The sequence below is a fragment of the Alosa pseudoharengus genome, unplaced genomic scaffold, assembly GCF_046254945.1.
Source record: "Alosa pseudoharengus isolate Yale_2024_CS ecotype anadromous, Long Island Sound unplaced genomic scaffold, YU_APseudo_1.1 YU_APseudo_1.1_scf_5, whole genome shotgun sequence".
NCBI lineage: Eukaryota > Metazoa > Chordata > Actinopteri > Clupeiformes > Clupeidae > Alosa > Alosa pseudoharengus.
Genome location: NW_027468837.1, coordinates 35,287,328 through 35,307,327, shown reverse-complemented (window position 1 = coordinate 35,307,327; position 20,000 = coordinate 35,287,328). Strand labels below are relative to the sequence as shown.

General features: G+C 39.9%; 2 protein-coding genes across 2 annotated transcripts in view; both read right to left on the bottom strand.

Annotated features, from left to right (window-relative positions):
• The window catches only part of kcnb1 (potassium voltage-gated channel, Shab-related subfamily, member 1), a 23,287-nt gene extending 18,027 nt beyond the window's left edge, over positions 1-5,260 (bottom strand). The window contains exon 1 of the mRNA XM_076269241.1: positions 4,685-5,260. Within this exon, the coding sequence (XP_076125356.1) occupies positions 4,685-5,260 (576 nt within the window). The remainder of the gene's footprint in view (positions 1-4,684) is intronic.
• Positions 5,261-7,057: 1,797 nt separating this feature from the next.
• ptgis (prostaglandin I2 (prostacyclin) synthase) overlaps positions 7,058-20,000 on the bottom strand; it is an 18,669-nt gene continuing 5,726 nt past the window's right edge. Inside the window, exons 7-10 of the mRNA XM_076267366.1 lie at positions 18,882-19,026; positions 18,225-18,406; positions 17,341-17,492; positions 7,058-7,367 (exon numbers count right to left, since the gene is read on the bottom strand). Coding sequence (XP_076123481.1) covers positions 7,196-7,367; positions 17,341-17,492; positions 18,225-18,406; positions 18,882-19,026 — 651 coding nt within the window. The 3' untranslated portion in view covers positions 7,058-7,195. The remainder of the gene's footprint in view (positions 7,368-17,340; positions 17,493-18,224; positions 18,407-18,881; positions 19,027-20,000) is intronic.

The following is a 20,000-nucleotide window of genomic DNA, read 5'->3' as shown; positions in this document are numbered from 1 at the left end:
GTACTCAGGCAGCCATTAAGATCCCGATGATGCGAATCAATTTGCCAGTACACTTAATTAGATGCACTAAAAGAGAAAGGAAAATAGTCCAACGAGCACCTGGTGATTGAGACGTCCGCCATTAAGCTTGTTAGGGCCGATTGTGTCTCTGATGTCGTGACGAGCGAGCTCCATCCACACCCTCCGCACTACTGCAGCCACTGAATGACATCACTGCAGACTTCAGAAAGCCTCAGTAACACTCAAAGACCGCAGATGCTGTCAACAGAGCAGCAGCATCCGGCCTGAGAGGTCAGTGGCTCACAGCAGCACTCACTGCTGGTCATTATTAGTCCATTATGGATTTCAGCAAAGTAAATCAATAATCATGCAAAGATGTGTATACAGTAAGATAAGATGCTTTCCTGAGATAATGAGAAAAGGTGAATAACACATAGTGTACATAACATCGTAAATATGTGCACTCTTCACTTTCAACATCCTACACATCTTCAGGAGTATATATAAATATGCAGTATATCCACAAGCAATCTATTACACTTATGTCTGCATTGCTATCTGTCTTCATGCATCACAATCCAGAGAAATGGTTGATTATGGTCCATTTAACCTGGTCTCCTAAAGAGGAACTCCATCTGAGGATCCTCCTGAACAGCCAAACACTATGCAGTGTCTCCTCCGAGCTGATGGAAACACACAGACTAATTGCGTTTGCAATTAACCTCTCAACAGGCCTGGCTTCCCTATGTAATCCACAGACCACTTACGGTACATATGGGAATTCTCATTTGCTGAGCATTTAACCTTAGCCTCCATCTGATCGCATGCACTGTAGCTCCCTGCAGCAACTAAACAGAACATATTTTTCTCTACCAATCAATCCACAATCTTTATTCTGTTGTTTACAATTTGATATGATGAAACGGGTGTGATATTCCATCATTATTCAATTAAATTCCAATTCAATTCGTCATTCTATTCAATTACATTTATGTATATGGTAATTTGTGCTTTAAAGCGTACTTTACTGTGTCATATTTGCCATCTCTAAATGGGTCAAACGTAACTTTTATGCCTCACTAGTGGTATATTACACCGGTATATTGCAATTGTTTTACATGTTGTGATGCAGAGTACTGTGGGCTCTCATTGGCGGCATCTGGAAGTGTGAATGGTATAAAAGGTCTTTCTGTATATGTCAGAAAGAAAGTTTAAAGTCACACACCTATTTATAAGCCACAAGCCTGTATCTGGACCGGTCTCACTCATGCTAAAGTGATCCACTGACTATAGACACCAAACCTTACTTAGAGTCTACAGGTAGCCATTCAGGGCTGTGCATAGTGCAAGACTTCATCCCGTCTTCAGACAACAGGGTCGATTCAAATCCGATGCCTGTCCAGTGAGCACTGCCAAGTGGGAGGCACACAAGGGCCTTTTTTTACATGCTCTTCCTTAATTAGCAAATGAATTGCCAGTGAGATCAATACAAACAGTAAAGATCTGCTGACCAAGTACTCAGCATAAGTTGCCCTGGCCCTACAGGTTTTGCTTTACAACACACACTAATTATGAAAATAAATAAATAAACACTACTTATCATGAGCTAATGGAGCTGTATAAGGAATTCAATACGTACAAGAGCAAACTCCACATGACTGGGGAAGACTAGTATAGCTGTACGGCATAAATAATGGGGATTCCTATAAACAATAAACACTAAACCTATTGAGTAGAGGTGAGTCTATCCCTTCCTAAATTAGGTAAACAGTCTCCCAAAATGGATAATGATGCCTTACTTGAAATTTATCTCATTCAAAAACAATCCACACACTCATTGAAATCTTATCACAGTACAGCTCATACCTTTAGCTATTGGCTCTTTCAAAGGACCTGTGGCCTTGGACCTCAGAAACATAAAAACAAAGGCCTGTCTCGGCAACATTTCCCCATCATCACATAAACAGCAATGGCACTGCCTTATGAACAGTCAAGCTGGGAACATTTCATGCTGGCGAATTAGCCTTGAATGAGAGCGGGGAGTGTGGAGCACATGGTCATTTGCGGCCCGCGCTGGACTGGTGGTGGTCAGGCGTAATCTGATTGCGAGGTAAGGCCACCCAGAGAAATGTGATTTGCGGGCAGGAGGCAGGACAAGCTACAGCAAGAGAAAGTAGGAGCTGCGGCCGGGATGCCTGTCTCATTGGAGGATAATTAATGCGACATTTCCCTGACATTTAGCAGTAGAGTATAGTGGGAAAGAGGGAGAGAGAGAGAGAGAGAGAGAGAGAGAGAGAGAATAGAGAGAGTGCCGAGAGTGAATATGACAGACACAGCAGACATGGATTACATTGAGACAGAGCAAGTGATCCAGAAGTTCTCTAAAAAAAGAGGTTCAAGGAAAAAAAAAACAATGGTGACAGTGGTAGTTTGCCTTCATCAAAACCACTTCAAGATCTTGGCAATTGTTAAATGCACAAATGAGCAAAAAGCCCACTGCTTTTCAGGAATATACTGTATACTGTTCCTATGAATATGCACACACACACACACATGCGCGCGCGCACACACACACACACACACACACACACACACACAGACACACACAGACACACACACACACACACACACACACACACACACACGGTCCTTTTAAAGTCTCTGAGGTTGATGGTCTGTTGACACTCCTTTTAAAGGAAACACTAGTCTCCCTGTTGCCAGGTAACAGTTCTTCTCTGATCAGCTCCCCCTTTTCATCACCCCACCCCCACCCCCCGCCACACACACACACACACACACACACACACACACACACACACACACACACACACACACACACACACACACCTGGTTCCTTGAAGTTCTCTGTTTACACAAGTTTACATATGTAATTGTGAGTCTCACATGAGTAAAAATCAGAAGTGTGACCCACAGAGTAACCCAAGAAAATATTTTGAACAACTATGATGGGTAGAAGCCAGGAGTGTTCCACTTATATTTGATTTAAACAAACATAGATCTGATCCATGTTATAGATAAAGCACTGTTAGATGAAGATGCTCAACGGTGGTGGAAAGAATCCTAAAAGTGTCTGGCTGGCAGCTTCCTGTTCCTGTCCTGAGAGTGCACTACTGTGTCTTGTACACAAACACGCTTAAGTTGCTCTGGCCTGGACTTCCCAGGCCCTGGGCAATGGAGGCAAAGCATGCTGCTGACCGACAAAGCCATGGAGAGAAATGCTAATTCCCTGCTGCGGATGAGTTTGGAAGGATGTGCGAATACCCAGGGATGGCTTCAGTCCACCGCTTTGATCAATCCAATGGCCGCATTAATGTATTTAGGGGCCACTGGGTTGGATGATATGTCTTCTCTATCCTTTTAAGCTAATTGAGAGTTGATATATCGCTCTGGAAGTGTAGAGGCTGCACTTTCTCTCTTTCTCTGTCTCTCTCAGTAAATGTCTGAGAGTCACAAAGTTAGCTGTGATGTAATATTTATGATTATTTGAGGACAAACGGCCAGATTGTAATGAAATCAGCAATGTGCAGGAACTTCAAGGTAACAGCCATGATAAATGTGGCCAGTGACACACAAGAGCAAGAGCAATTGTTTGGTGTCAGAACATTTTTACGATAATTTCATAGTGACAAAAGGGCAACAATGTTGCTTTGTTAGTCAAGCATTTCCTTTTATTTGGGCAAAACCCAAACATTATTTAGGTGTCATTAAGAGTGGAGAAAAAACATGCACAGCATCCTTTATGAATGTAATAGTGTAAAGCCAGACAGCCATACGAAAAGACCTCCAGGTGACACAGACAGTCGGATTCATAATGGTTAAGTCAATGGACGTGACAAGAATACAAATCACAACATTTCACTGACCACTTGTTCTTAGAAACCTATATTTTCTGATATGTTGCTGATTGGATCATAAACGGCCACAGCAATGAAGAAAACTGAAAGTGATTGATAATGACTGACTGACTATTATTGTGTTACATGCTCTAAATGTAAAGCACTTTGAGCTGCATTCTGTGTATGAAAGGTGCTATACAAATAAAGCTTATTATTATTATTATTATTATTATTGTTATTATTTTATATGAATCACTTTCAATCACCTTTTTTGAGTTTCAAATGGAAAACCACTAGCAAACTAATTGTCGTGTCATCTTTTAGATATGCAAGCATGAAAGTGAATGCTTGCAAAGAAATGCAGGCCAAGCGGGTGCACTTCTGTACTTTCAAATTTCAAACTGAAAATCCATTTATGATACCCCAACCAGGAAACAGGAACATTTTATCAGGAAAATTACAGGAAAAACAGGAAAATTATCATCATGACAACAGAATGTTCACTTGCAGCTTTCACTTGCAGCTTATAAAATGTTAAACCTTTCCTCTTTTTTCAAATTTAACAGTCCTCCTGATAGAAGACTGTGATTATACTTGTGGGAGAAGTCATCCCACAAACTGTTTCATTAATTAAATAGCCCATTCACTAAGGGCTGTAGATTAGAAAACAATGACCCCACAGGCCACAGCCTCATATCCCAGTGTAAAGTTGCTATATACTCCCAGAGAAAGCACTGCCTTCGAAGGGCACAATGAGGTAGTTGACACTTAAAGCATAATTATAAATACAATCAAATATAAAATCAAATATGAACTTTCAGACTTACTTTGGCTGCTACTGAAGAACCTGGCTTCTCGAGAAGATCCCAAAGTTTCTTGCGCTTTTCGGCGCAGCACGTGTTGTCAAACTCCTCGCCCTCTCGGTCTTTCAATGTGTCGGCCTCGCGCTTCAGTTCCTCATTCATCTGTTCTTTCTTCTGATGGTAGCGTGCTTGGCAGCAGGACTCCAAGTAAATCTCATCGACGCCCCAGTAGTCCAACTCCTGGCTGAAGGACAGCGCGCACATCTCCTCCATCATGTGCAGCTTGCCGGTGCGATAGAAATTCAGGATTGACGTGAACGCACCAGGGTGCCGGTCGAAGAAGTATTCGTTTTCGTCCAGGTTGTAGTCGTCGCATACCTCCATTAGCGAGTCATGTGTTTTGCAGTCCCGCAGTTTGCCCAGCCGCGTTCGCGGCAGCCGGTCAAGGGTTCTCCACAAGACCTCATGCGGAAGACCTCCGACGTTGAGCTTCACCCGGCGGTAGCAAGCCATACTCTGGACAATATCCCCCGGTTCCGGGGGAAGAGACGCTGTCGACCGAGAGCTTGGCTTGTTCATTCCTGCTGATGTATTTTCCATCTCTTTTGTGCTGGTTCTGAAGGTTCAGATTAGCTCAGAACACACAACACGGCCCAAGAATTAACACGTAGCCTACACGCTCTCTTGTAGCCCCCATCCTTGCCCCTGTCAAAAGAGGAGAGAGAGACTTATATCACTGCTCACAGGTCTGAACCTGTCACCTTACGTCAATCAAGCTAACCATTTCCGAATAATGTTGCTGTAGGTTATACATTTATCAACTAGGCTACATCTTTTCATGCGATTTAACACGAAAAGTAATGTACACTGATAGCATGATTGAATGCAGCTGGGAGCTGTCCACTAAAAGGCAGTGCTGAAACTAGCCCCTCTTCCTTAATGATATATGACTCTCTGCCTGTCTGTCTGATGATAGCTTTAGTTTATATCAATAGCTTTCCCATTAGGCTGCGGGTTCCATTGTAGGCCTGTACATTATATAAAATACACCACGAAAATTAACACTTAATGTCTTAACCGAGAGCAAAGAGTTAACCAGACCGCTCATGTTTCAAGCCAGCCTTGCATTGCACCACCAAAACAGAGCCTTATTCTGGCTCTTTCCGAGAAGAAATTATTCAGACCAACTGCCAATCAGATCTTGTTGATAGCCTATGCCACCAATCTTCATCAAGGCACATGTTATTTTTGATTGTCGAATTTGTGCACTTGGCTTTAAATTGCTATATTGTTAAACATGACGAGGGCATTGCTTAATGCCAAAATGTTCTTGATTAATTGCCCTATACACGCCTTACTCGCAGCAACGAATCGGTAATCATGACAGACCTATTCTGTAAGTATATTAAAGGATTATTGGTTTAATCTGCTGATAGTCAAAGATGTAAGGAGTTATTAACACAAGATCGAAGCATCATGGATGATGTAGTTCCATGATACATTGAGACTGCATTCATAAGTCCCTGATCTCACCGACAACAAAAGCTTAGTTGATATTTTAGGTGTATCGATTTACGGTATATTTATGTTTTCTACAGCATGCACATTGTCAAAGAGAACATGCCTTGAAAATATAGGCTAAGTCGTACGGAAATAGGACATATGTTCGATAATAACTAATATCAGTCGCATAAATAAATTATGTTCAAGATGCATTGTCTGGAAAAGATACCTTATTGTTGAGAGATTGTAAACATGAAAATTATTAAAATCAAGAGACGTCAGTGATTTACTATTCCATTAAGACGCAGACTCCAGGGCAGATTCTCCTTTAGTCCTGACATGTTCAAACTGCTGCGGTCGTAACCGTCGTCTGCTGAACCCAACGTATCCAAGGTTTGCTTTTATGAGTACGATCAACAAGTTATTCGAGCATCTACGAGCTCTCGCGAACCTGATTTGTCTGCTCTGCTGCGCTGTAGCGGCGTCGACAGCATCCTTGTAGATGGCCGATTCCCGAAGCCACCCCTCCACGTGCCCTCACCACCTAACGGCAATAAACACACCGTTTTAACTCTTACCGAGGAGGTATTGATGGAACTGCTTCTTCGGCTCGCCACGTCTGTGCCTGTCACAAAAATGGCGCCAGCGGAGGGGTATAGCCTACACCCACCACCTAACACACGTTCGCGACACGATGTTCAGACAGGGCCACTACCCAAATATTGTATTTCATGATAATGTGCTACACTCTTTCATCATATATAAATATGTTTAGTAAGGCAACTGGCGTAGGCTTACAGTTTTGAGAATTAACAGTGCTCCAGGCAGAACATGATGGGCTTATTTCTGTTTTATTTTGTACGAACAGATGTGCTTAGTGACATACTAGAGAGCATTCTTCAAATTAGGTTTATTGTTGTATTCTTCACTTCACAAGTATCATGTATTGTTTATTTACATGTGGTTTATAAATATATATAAATAAGCTAATTGTAAAATAAATAAATAAATAACACAAATATAGTCTTGTCTTCACTGGTGAGTGTCCAGGTAGCTTCTGGTTGGCTTCAGTCGATATCTGATCTCCAGGTCACTGATTGGCTGAAGCATTCCAAAGCCATAGCGACTGGGATCCACGGAGGGCATAGCGGCCTGCTGGTCACACAGCTCCAGGTCCAGGGATGTGAGAACCATAATCACAAACCTGTTGGACAAACAGAACGATGAGTGCGTAGAGTATTTCAGGTTTATTTGGGTAAGAGGGGCAAAGAGCTATCAAAAGGCTGAGGACGCTTTTTCTCAAGGGAGTGTGTCGTGGCCTTTATTGAAATATATCCTTTAGTTTATATATATTTTATGTAGTATCTTTATTCTGTGTAATATCATTGTTTTGTGAAACTGAATTCTGTAGTATGTTCAGTGTGGGAAAGGAAGACTGGTTTAAGGGAAGAGCAGGCCTAGCAGAAAAGGTCATAAATAAGGTTTGGTGCCAGGAAATGTAAGCAAAACCTAAAGAATGGCACAACCTAAAGAATGTAGGAATAACAGGATGAGAGGGCAAAGGTGAAGTACCATACGTTACTTGGTCAGTTATCTGTAAACAAAGTGGGTTTTGTCTGGGATGACTTGAAGGGGTATAAAGGCTGGACAACAGCCAGAGGATGTTAGCTCACTTTGCTCACTACTCACTGCTCACTTTGCTTACTTTGCTTTCACTTGTTTGCTTCACCAATGCTCCGGAGTGCATTAAAGCCATCATCTGCAGTATACATCCATGGTGTGCGGACTTCTTTTGAGTTTTTATTATTTAATGTGGATTTTAACACCACATAATTGGCGAGAACCAGCCAGGAGTTGGAAAGGACAATATTTAAGTATCATCTCAGAGTCCGGGGTTTGGTCAGGGGAGAAGCTGATGCGCAACTTAAAATAAGGTGAGCAACTTTGCTTAATAGCAGCTAGTCTCCTCTGATCAGGCTGTACACTGAGTTATGAATACTTGTCTAAAACGTCCTCCAGTCAAAGAATCTTGCTAAAACAAAGACCAAGGGATTAATACTGCAGATTATGGTAAGCATTTGTGTGTACACTAATGTAAACAAAAGTTCTGCATGTGGAGAACTAGGCAAATTCCTGCATGTGGAGGAATACTATAGCCATATCAAAGAAGTTTTGCATGAGGAAAACTTAAAGTTCTGCATGAGGAGAACTGACTCAATTCCTGCATGAGAAGGAATGAGAGAGATAAAAGTAACAGTTTTGCATGTGAAAAACTGAAAGGTCTGCATGTGAAGACCAGGTCTGCATGTGAAGACCTCATTTCCTGCATGTGGAGGAAATAATATACTAACAAGTTGAGTACAGCTGATATCTGATATCAGGTCTGAATAAGTTGAAGTTGAAACACTCCAAGAGTGAGTGGACATGTTGTGTAAAAGTTGTGGATGTAAAGCTAAAAGAGAATACAAAGAAGTGTTGAATGGAAGTATAATAGATGGTTAGTATGTTGCTGGTAGAATTAGAAGTCCATGGCAGAGCATTGGTAAAAGACGTCATATATTTGTATAACTTGTGATTATGGAGAAGAGGCTGTGTGTGTGTGTGTGTGATACCAGGCAGAGGAGCTGCTGGTTGAAATAGGAAAAGGTGGGGGCTTGTGTAAACAGAGCAAAGGTCTGCTGGGGACAAAGGATGTAGGTCTGAGATGGTTAAAGAATGTTGAACTGGGAAATATTGGAAAATATTTCACTTTGAAAGATGTTTGGGGAATGTTTAATACTGCAAAGTGTTGGGTTGAATGTTTTGGTCTTCCATGATCAAAATATTAGAAATGGTTGATAATGAGAATGTGGTAGTGGGAAAATGGTTTTGAAAGGTTGGTAACGCCAGAACAGAATGGTTCTGAATTACAGTGGGCAGTTGTCCGCAGAAGTGGAGTGCTGCTTGCTGAGAATATAATATTGCCATAATAGATGGTCAAGGCAAAAGAGGAATAGCTTCATTGCTTGACACTGGGGCTATCATAGTCACTTTGACCTTTTAAAAATTGAATTTGCAATAATGAGAGATACAGATACAGTTCTGCTAGTTTTTGATTTTCTTTAAAAGACTCTACAGTTCTATGTTAAAAGATTTTCATGATACTGGATAAAGGCAAATTATATTAGTGTTTACATACTTTAGTCATATAGCTTATGTGCATAAATAATTCACTAATGTAGTAGTCAAATAATGTATAGTGTATTGGCTGGTTAAGCTAGTCTCTTTAGGTTTCTGTTTTGTTTAAAAGGTCATTTCATGTTAGCATTGTTTATAATAAGATTATTGTAACAAGTTAAAGAGAGTTTGTGGGAAAAATCACATCTGTGCTATGCTGTAGATAAGTAGGCCTAGCATGGTTAAATATGGAGTTTTAAGATCCAGGATTTGGGGTGAACGCTGATGGTGGTTCCAGGTGTTGGAAAAGTGTTGTTGTGTCCAGTGTTGATTAAAAGACTAAGATATATTATGTATAAGAAGAAGTAATATGTTGGCAATTGATAGGCTATATTAGTGGTAGACTAATGATATATATTAGCTTATCAGTAGGTGGTAGGTTCAACTGTTAAATTAGCATTGTTAAGGATATGATAATCATGATAGTAGTATTAACAATAGGTCTAATTAAATAGCTTAGCTATTAGCATGACTAGGCTAGGTTAGCATAGTATTATTAGGCTCAGATAGCTGTTGGCATTATTAGGCTAAAGCTGGGTCAGCAACTGGCATTACTACACTGGATAGCAGTATTGAAGTTAATTTGGTTCATGGTAACATTGTTGAAGCTTAGGTATGCTACCCATACATCAGAAGACTTTAGATAGATTTTAGAAAGATTTTGTGTTCATGGAGCACCACAGTGTTATTGGGGGAAAATAATTGAATTTAAGATTCCTTTGGATAATGTTCTAGACATATATAGGAACTCAGTAAGGTTTATCAATAACTCATATTACAGTTATATGTTTGGTGTATTGTGGTATGTGTGTTATGAGTAACATCCTACCTTGTGGTGTTATGGGTGTTAATATACAATAAGATCAGGTATTGTTTCCATGTACATTTCCAGTTTAAGGTACAGGTGACTGTTTAGCTCTGAAGAGGTGGTTTGGGCAAGGTCATTTGGTTATAGAGCTGTCCTGCTATGTGGAAAAGGTTTATGGCTATAGGCTATGGTTATAGCCTTCCCACATAGTCCTTTTTTTGTTAAAAGTTGGAAAAGGGGTTTTGTATTGTTCACATCACGGGTTGCATAAGCCAAGATTAACTGACATATGATAATAATCAAAAAATGGTTAATATTTGAAATAAGGTGACACTGAAAAAGACTGACTCTGACTGACTTAAAACGTTTTGGATTACTACTTTATATTTAACAATCTAGATGATGGGGACATTGATGTTTACAGAAGATCTCTGGGGATATTTAGTTTCTACCTGTCAAATGGTTTGAAGAATCATATGGTATAAGGCAGAAATTGTTGTTAGCACTGGGGGTTGATGGAAACTGGTGCTAAGCTGCTTGGCCCTAGAGTATAATTTATTATTTGCATAGCTATACTATAATTTAGATAATACTGTTATAATTAAGTGGTTATAGGGTTATATGGGGTGTTAGTTAATTTGCTGTTGGGGGTTTCAAGGGGGCTCAGTACAGAGGGAACTGAGTAGTGACTCCCTTAGGAAAATTAGTTGTGAAATGTACTGTGGGTATATTTATTTTTAACTAAGAATATGCATAGCTTAAACTTTTTGTGTAAAAATCATAGAAATGGGAAATTGATTTGTACTTGGTATACATAAAGGGTTTTAAGTATATCTAGCCTACACTTATACTTAGATTTATACTTAGAGACTGTATATGTAGTATATTATATTTATACTGAAGGAAAGGTTTACTTATTTACCTATAGCTAGAGGATAGATAGATGGATGCTTTATTGATCGCCAAGGGGAAATTCAAGAATGAATGTTGAATGTTGAGAGGAGGTATGATAAGGTATGATAAAGTTAATTTCATAAAATGCATTTAGTAAATGTTAATATTACACTTTTGATAAAGTTACAGTGCTAAAGGATATAAAAATACATGGAGACAACTGGGGAATTATACTTCAATGGCTTAATTGATAAATTAACTGGAAGTATGTTTTGGTAGTGAGGAATGGAATAATATATTAGACCATTCACTGTGGAATGCAGCATATGGACAGTAAGAGCCTCAAAGGTATAGAATTATATAAGATAATTACTAGTAATGTTTAGAGAAACTGGGTAAGCTGACTAAGGGTAAAGGGAATGCCATGGTCAACCAAGTAAGTATGGAAATTTGATAGTCACCTATAAGTTAATAAGTAGTGTTACAGAAACCCCAGGCTAAAATAAAATGACTTAGTGTAAAGTGGACTCCCCCATTCTGATAGTTAAAGAGACCAAAAGGGATCAGTTAATAAACAGTACAATGAAAAAGTGTTGCAGAAAAGTGGTTGAGAGAATGAGGAAATATACAGATTTATGGCCTGTACAAGAATTAATGGATTTAGCACTGTTACAAAGATCAGGGATTACATAAAAATGGACAATAGTAGAGCTATAAGAAGAATAGGTCAGTCATAGTGGAAATAGTAGGAAAAAGAGGTATTTAAAATGCTCAAAAACATCTTGACATCTTGATAGATTAATACAATAGGACCTAAGAGGCAGAAGTAAGGAGATGACTTGGGAGTGAGTGACCATAAATGTAGGAATAATAATAGATGCAGATGTTATAGGAAGATATAAGGGATAAAATGTACAGTTAATGGTAAATTACAAAAGGGCAAGGTAAAGTAGATGATAGATAGAGAGTAATCTAGTAAATACTACAATCTGCCTGCAGCGTGAGTTCCTCATCCCCTCCAGCTAAACAGTAAATGTAATGCTGCCTCTTATATCTAAGGGGGGAAAGGCTCATTACCAGCCGTGTGAGGACATGCTGATGTGCAGGGGTTAATCCAAGTACTCCCTGTCCTGACTGAGTTCGGAGCAAGTTCAGCACAACAGTGCTGAGCATGGACAAACTGAAAAGAGATAAGGACTCTGAGGCCTTTGTTAAGGCAACAGTGGCAAGCTGGAGAGCAAAGAGGGAACTTGGAAGTGCAATGGAAGCGCTTGCAGCATCAAAAAGACAATACAGGCACCTACAGTAGGGTGGCCTAAGGCTTCAAGTCTGGGGAAACCAGTAGCAGCACCATCCTCAACACTATGGCAGTAGGAGCAACCATCACAGGTGTTCCAAAACCTGTCAATCTACTGGCCTATGGATACCTATTATAGTGGGCACAGTCAAGCCCATGGCAGCCACAATCTCCATGTCAGTGGGGGTGGAGATTCAGACAAGATGGGAATAACTAAGGCAGAGTGAGAGGCAATTACAGAGGAGGCATCATGTGAGAATGGACATCTGAAGCAAGACAATCATCAGTTTGTTTTGACTGTCAAAGAAGTGGACAAAAGAAACAGGACAGGGAGAGGGAGGAGACACCCAGGCACTGAAGGATGAACCCAACGAGCATGCCTTCCTCTTCCCTTGTGAAATAGCATAGTTTTAAGGAGGCCTAGTGAATTCTACAAGAGAAGGTTTATACCAGTACTATCAAAGGGAGTTGATGAGGACACCATGCTGAGGGACTATTTTATGGGTAAGCCCACCTGATACCCAACGATGCCCAGACTAGGTACAGAGAAGGTAGTTAAGACGTCTCAGGGTAAGTAGGTAAATACTTTGTTAAGCAAATTTAAAGTATGATTTACTCTTATTCTTACCTTTATTATTTTGATTGTTATTTTGAATAAAAGTGATTACCATTTAATTAATTGTAAATGCAAAAGTTTTAATCAAATTAAGTGACAAAGTGATAACACTGCTATTTTTAATGTCAAATGACACTCCATTAATTTTTCAGGATAGGTGGTGGTGTAAGTAGGTAAGACTAATTTGGCTATGTCCTAGGGACTGTTACATATTAAAATATTACCTCTAGATCATGGGAGTTCCCTAGTGGTCACTCACACTCAACAAGTCTAAGGAATAGAATTATTTAGCTTTAATGGGAAAAATAAAGTTTGTAGGAATATTAAAATGATATAATATCTGCTTTACATGTAACTAATGTGAAGCCAAAAGATCTTACGTATTATACTATGACATTTGATAAAGAAAGCAATAGATAAAATAAAGAAAGCAGAGAAATAGGATTGATAGAATAAGAAAATAGACCTAGGAGGATTTACTAATAGTTTAGATAGCCTAGATAAAGTATAGGGTTAGAAGAGGTAAGCGTAGTTTTTGAAGAATAAAACCTTATAAAAATCTATGACATGCAAAGAAATTTAACATAAGTAAGGTATGTTGAAGAAATTATGAGATTACTGTATGTCCTAGAACATCTAATTAATATAGCTTACATAATAACCAGTCTTCAAGTAGTATTCCAAATTGACAATAAGTAAAATTAACAATGCTAATAGGGAAATGTGTGGTCTTTATGCAAAAAGAGAAAAGATGGAATTAGGATTATCATAAGTCATTGTCAGAAGATTAAAATGTTTTATTATTTCAGAAATAGAAAAGCTGGTGGAAAGATGTTGGTCTTCATGGAAGGAATGAAGGTCCACCAACTCTATTCTGTTAATCACAGTAACAAAGGGGGGCGAACCCCGGGTATAATGTTAAATTGTATGATTTGTTACATTTGTTACCTTGGGTTACAGATTTTAATAACTGTAACTTTCACTGTCATTATTTGATTAATGTTTTATTTGAATGTCCCTTTGGAAAAAAGAGTCTGCTGAATCCCATAACTGTAACTCTAATGGTTAGTGGCATTTATATGATACTAACCAGATACTTTCCCAACAGATACTTGATATGGTGCTTTCCTTTGCGCATATTTTGGATCTATGCGCAAGGGGGGAGTAGTAAAGAGGAATATTTTTATTGAAGGATTTTTTGATTTTCATAGTTACAGGAAGTTATTGATGATAGTCTAAAAAAATGTCATGTGTATAGTCATAATATCAGGAAAAGTGATAGTGTTGTCTAAACCATTAAGACACATATAGGTCCCAGAAGGATCATAAAAACACTTAGTTATTGATTACATTGATATGATAAAAATAAGAAACTTTGGTAGAGGTTTGTAGGGGTTTTCAGATAATAAGGGCAAATGACACTTTAAAAGGGAGAATTGCTAAAATATATGCCTCAACAGATTTAAACTGGTTTGATGCCTTACGCATTGCTTCGATACAAATAAGGTCATAACAAAACCAGAGTAATCACTTTTTGCATTAAAGATAAAAGCTGAGAGGTCCATCAGAGGCCCACCTTTGGATCAGCTCCGAGGACAAATTAGAAATGATATGGAATAATTGTCATTAATTCACAGAACAATTTATAAGCAGGAAAAAGGACTTTCGAAAGGACCTACAGGAAAAGAGTCAATAACCTACAGTATACTGCCTGGGGATAGAAATGATCATGGCAGTGGTAGGTATAATGTTTTTGGCATGTATGCTCCTGTTCCCCTGTTGATTGTAGACTTCCAGGCAAGGAATCCAGTGAGGAAGGGGGGACATTGTCCCAGCAACATCTGCCCTGATAACAAACAGGGAATGGACAGAAAACTGCAGAGATCCCAGTCCATGACATACCACCAAACCACCAGGAAATGAGCTATTCAATTGTTTTTTCACAAGTGAGGCTGACAAAGAAGACTCAGGTAACATAGAAATTATTGACTGAAATCTTATCAACCACCAGGAATCTGGAATATTGACGAATCTTCCAATATGAAAGAAGTCTGTTATGTGCTTGGAGCACTAAGAGAACAGGTGGCTGCAACCTTCTGGGTAGTTATGCACCACTGGATGATGTTGGATCAGATATTAGCCAAAGAAAGTGGAGTGTGTGTCAACATAGGAGTATATTGCAGTATTGTTATTCCCATAACATAGCTATGGCAAAACTAATAATGATAGAAAGATAGTTTAAGGGGGCATTAGGAGGATTAGAAATATGGCTAGCACAAATAGGAATAGTTGTAGGAATAGGTTTGCTTGTATTTGTGCTTGTTTTCTCTTTGTTTCTTCCTTGTTTGAGATCCATAGTGCTTAAAACAGTGGCTGGGAGAAATGGATCATAAATGCCACTGCTGTTGATGAATGAAGCCAATGGCAACCCTTGTGGAAGGAGATACTAGTGCCAGGACAGATGACAAGGAAATGGAAACATGACAGTGATGCCAGTGATGCCAGAACTGATGCTCCTCATAGAGGAGTGGAGAAAGGAGGAACATTAGGATACAGTATGCTGGTTGGAAGCAAAACCAGCTCTTTCATTGATGAAGTGGGATTGGGTGTGGACTCCACTCCGTCCAACAGCCAAGCCACCAATGTTCTCAGAGCATATGAGATGGAGTACGGAACTAAGACAATGGCTTTTGTTTTTGTGAATTGCAACATTCGTAACATACTTCACACTTGAAGCGCAGCATCCAACGTTTGCTAATACATCTGCGATTGCATTTACACTCTGCCATCTCCGAGGAACAATGGACTAAAAACTGTGTGTAATGAGAATGTATTATTAATAGTTTAGTGTTACTTTGTTTTCACAGAAGAGGGTCATTATAGCATGTAACCTATCTTCATGTAGAAGCTTAGAATATTATAGGGCTAGCCCTATCTAAAAACACCCATCAGGAATTCTTATGTGATCTGTTTGCTCATTTGATGACTTTATGGGGATGGAAAAGCATATGTGTAGTTGAAGGAAAGTTTCTCCTCTTGCTTGTTGTAAACAAGTGTTGCTGTAATAACAGGACAGTAGAAGAGTTTCCCTTATGAAGGTTTTTTTTCCTCTAAAAACAATGGAAAAAAGAGGTTTTCCCTTAAGGGTTTTCGCTTCCACCGAGAGGATTTGAAACTTGCCATTCTATTTGATAATAACACTACACTATTGGATTTGATTTAAGTGAGGGTTGGTTCAAGGGTGTAATAACAGTACTAATATAAGAGTTTTATGTTTATCAGTGGTATTGGGGACAATTGCTTAATCTTATAGTTGCTGCTGTGGTAACTGGTTTGCTTAGCTGACTGGTTGTAGTGTGACTCAGCTTAGCAGCTGTATTCTCTTGATAGTAGGGGATGTGTTAAAATAGTGATAAATGTTTGATCTTGCTGCATAAGTGAGCACTTCATGCTCAAAGGGGGGAATGTCGTGGCCTTTATTGAAATATATCCTTTAGTTTATATATATTTTATGTAGTATCTTTATTCTGTGTAATATCATTGTTTTGTGAAACTGAATTCTGTAGTATGTTCAGTGTGGGAAAGGAAGACTGGTTTAAGGGAAGAGCAGGCCTAGCAGAAAAGGTCATAAATAAGGTTTGGTGCCAGGAAATGTAAGCAAAACCTAAAGAATGGCACAACCTAAAGAATGTAGGAATAACAGGATGAGAGGGCAAAGGTGAAGTACCATACGTTACTTGGTCAGTTATCTGTAAACAAAGTGGGTTTTGTCTGGGATGACTTGAAGGGGTATAAAGGCTGGACAACAGCCAGAGGATGTTAGCTCACTTTGCTCACTACTCACTGCTCACTTTGCTTACTTTGCTTTCACTTGTTTGCTTCACCAATGCTCCGGAGTGCATTAAAGCCATCATCTGCAGTATACATCCATGGTGTGCGGACTTCTTTTGAGTTTTTATTATTTAATGTGGATTTTAACACCACAAGTGACACCAAGATGTTTAGATGTTGATTTAAATTAATTCCTAGTACAAGCATTTAAAAAAGACAACCACAAGCTAATCAAAAGTATAGCAATTAAGGATTCAGTAATAGATTCCCTGAAATAATAGCTCCCTAAAGAATAATGGTCAGATGCAACACTTCCCTTTCTACAGGAACATACTGTTTATAAAACTGTGTTTGGAGATCAATACAGCGCAGTAGAAATAACGTCCTTTCTCATGCGTTCATCACCTCACCATCATAACACTTGAATTTCCCCTGGGGATCAATAAAGTATCTATCTATCTATCTATATATCTATCTATCTATCTATCTATCTATCACAATCAGGCTGTACTCACTGCTTTATGCCACTGACAGCGAAGTGTCTGCCCACACACATGTGTCCGTCAGCCCCCCAGGGCATGTTGTAGTATTTCATCCTCATCCCTCTTTTGAAGAAGTCTTTTCTCTCTGTCCCATCTTCATTGAGGAAGCGGTCGTACTTAAATTTCTGCCAAAAAAACAAAAACAAAACAGCACGACACAGTCATTTTAATTGGGTCAACGTCTATCTACTAAATTCTGTATCAACAATCAGTACATTTGTCATTATTCAAAGTTAAACAAGGAACAACCCTGTAACCCTGTCAAAAGACGGAAAATACAATAAAAAGAATGTCAGTCAATTTCATTCAATTTCATATTTTTAACCAGTGCCATTTACAGCAATTCAACATTGTCTCAAGGCACTACACGGAATACAATGGCTGAGCCCCATAGATCATGGGTCTTCGGGGGTTGTTGAGTCTGAGTGAATGAAATTAAAGATGAATGAAACTCTAAACGGTTTTATTTAGTTTATTTGTGGGGCTTTTTTCCCTGTAGTTTGATAGGACAGTAAAGAGCAAGAGGAAATGAGAGGGCAAGGGAGATTGAAAGTGGGGTTGAGGAATGACAGGGGATCAGATTCAAGCCTTTGGCATATGGACCTGTACGTGCTACTTAAGCTTCAGATCCCTCCTAATCTACTTCTGTTTTGACGAAAGTCTATCACTAACACTACTGCAACACTATCAGGGACCACTAATAAAATACACCCCTCACAATACTTTGATATTGAATAAAAGCCTCAGTAAAAACATCAGTAGACCATGAATGCACCATGCTCCAATGCTACGCACACACACACACACACACACACGCACCCACTGTTCGAGATGAACCCAAACCGTCTGTGTCTCACCTCTGGTTCGCTGTGGATCTCTTCGTCCATCTGCGGGCTGAGGAAGGGGAAGAGGCAGACTCTGTCCCCACGGCGGAGCAGGTAGTCGCGGCCCCCGCTCACCTGTAGCAGCTTGTCCTGCACCACCTCCCGGGTGATGAGGGCTGCCGCGCGGAGACGCAGAGTCTCACTGAGGACGCTGTCTGCAACCGGAGGTTTAAAAGGCACACAGACAGACATGGTAAGCATTTCAAACTGCAAGGGAAGAATGCGAGGTCAACCTAGCCAGGAGAACTCTAGCTCACATACTTTCTTTCTTTCACTAAAAATTTTAATCGCTGACCTGTTCCCACATTATCTACATGACCCACCAATTACAGCTAACAAACTACCTCTTACATTGTAGAGCTTATTTTACGGATACTGATTGATTGATTGATTGCTTGATATAGAGAACAGAAAACTGGAGTATGCCATATTGCAAGTGTCTGATGAATATTTCCTGGCTATGTTTGGCCTAGAAAAACTTGCCCTTTCTGCATTGTGGTTTGTGTGTAATAACGTAAAAGATATATAAGTAATATGAGTAGAACTACAGCAATATCTAAATGCACATGCACATTCGCATGGCTGAACCAACAGCAGAGAAATGCACAGTATGTTTAATGTCATTCTCACCCAAAACCGGAGTGTTCTTTTGCAGGCTGACCAGTGGGTGGCGCTGTTCCTGAAGGCTTCTGATCTCTGCTCTCACAGCGCGCATTGCCTCAGGGTGTGTCAGCAAGAAACCCAACAGCCAGAACGCAGCTGGGCCTGCATTGCCCTGGAAAGATGACATAAGAGAGACAGGCAGGCTCATCTTGAGGTTGCTTCAAATGGAATAGTAAAACTGGACATTTCTTTTTAATAAAGTTCAAATAAAAGTTTGTATGACATACTTTCCACACTAATAGACTCTAAGATATCTGATGCTGTCTGGTTGATGTTAGTCACCACATAATTCTACTCTTGAAACTGACTGGTCACAACATTAGAAATGTGTGTGATATGAGAATGAATCAGACAAGGAAGTGTTAAACAAAATGAGCACAGCATGTATAATATACAGGCATCGTAAGTTCAACGTGAGGTTCTGACCCAACAGGTAATACTGTCGGGCGGATGAAGCAGGCATTCATGCCTGTGATATTATATCATCCTTCTTCTCCACAGATCTTCTGCTGAAGATTTACTACTGACAGCTCCATGCACCACCCTTTATAAGCCCTCCACCGAGTGAGAGATCTGCCATGTAATGCTGTTTTGAGGTGCCGGAGATTTACTGACTGCTTTACAGAGCCCAGGCCATAAACCACAGTGCTCTCGTGTGGGTGACAGGCGAACTGCAGCATAAGTCACGCTGGCAGCTCAGAGCAAACTCAGGGCTGAGAGACTGTACGGCATGAAATAACAGCACGACACACACAAACAAAGGAGAAACTAGAGCAGGTACTGTAGGAGACAAATGGAGAAAGAGAAAGTGCGGGCATTTTTTTAAGTGTGTGTGTGTGTGTGTGTGTATGTGTGTGTGTGTGTGTCTCTATAGTAAACACAGATGAGAATGAAGCCTCTGTTCACACAGGTGGGAGCGGCAGTGGTGTGCCTTTATCCAGGCTGCACTAATCTCCAGGTTAGAGCTGCTGCCTGAGGCCCTGCTGGCCCTGTGCCACACTGGGAAGTGTCTGCGAGGTGGCGCATTGTTTCCACCGTGGGAATACATTGTGCAACTCCACCTAATCACAGCCTATGTTACCTCTC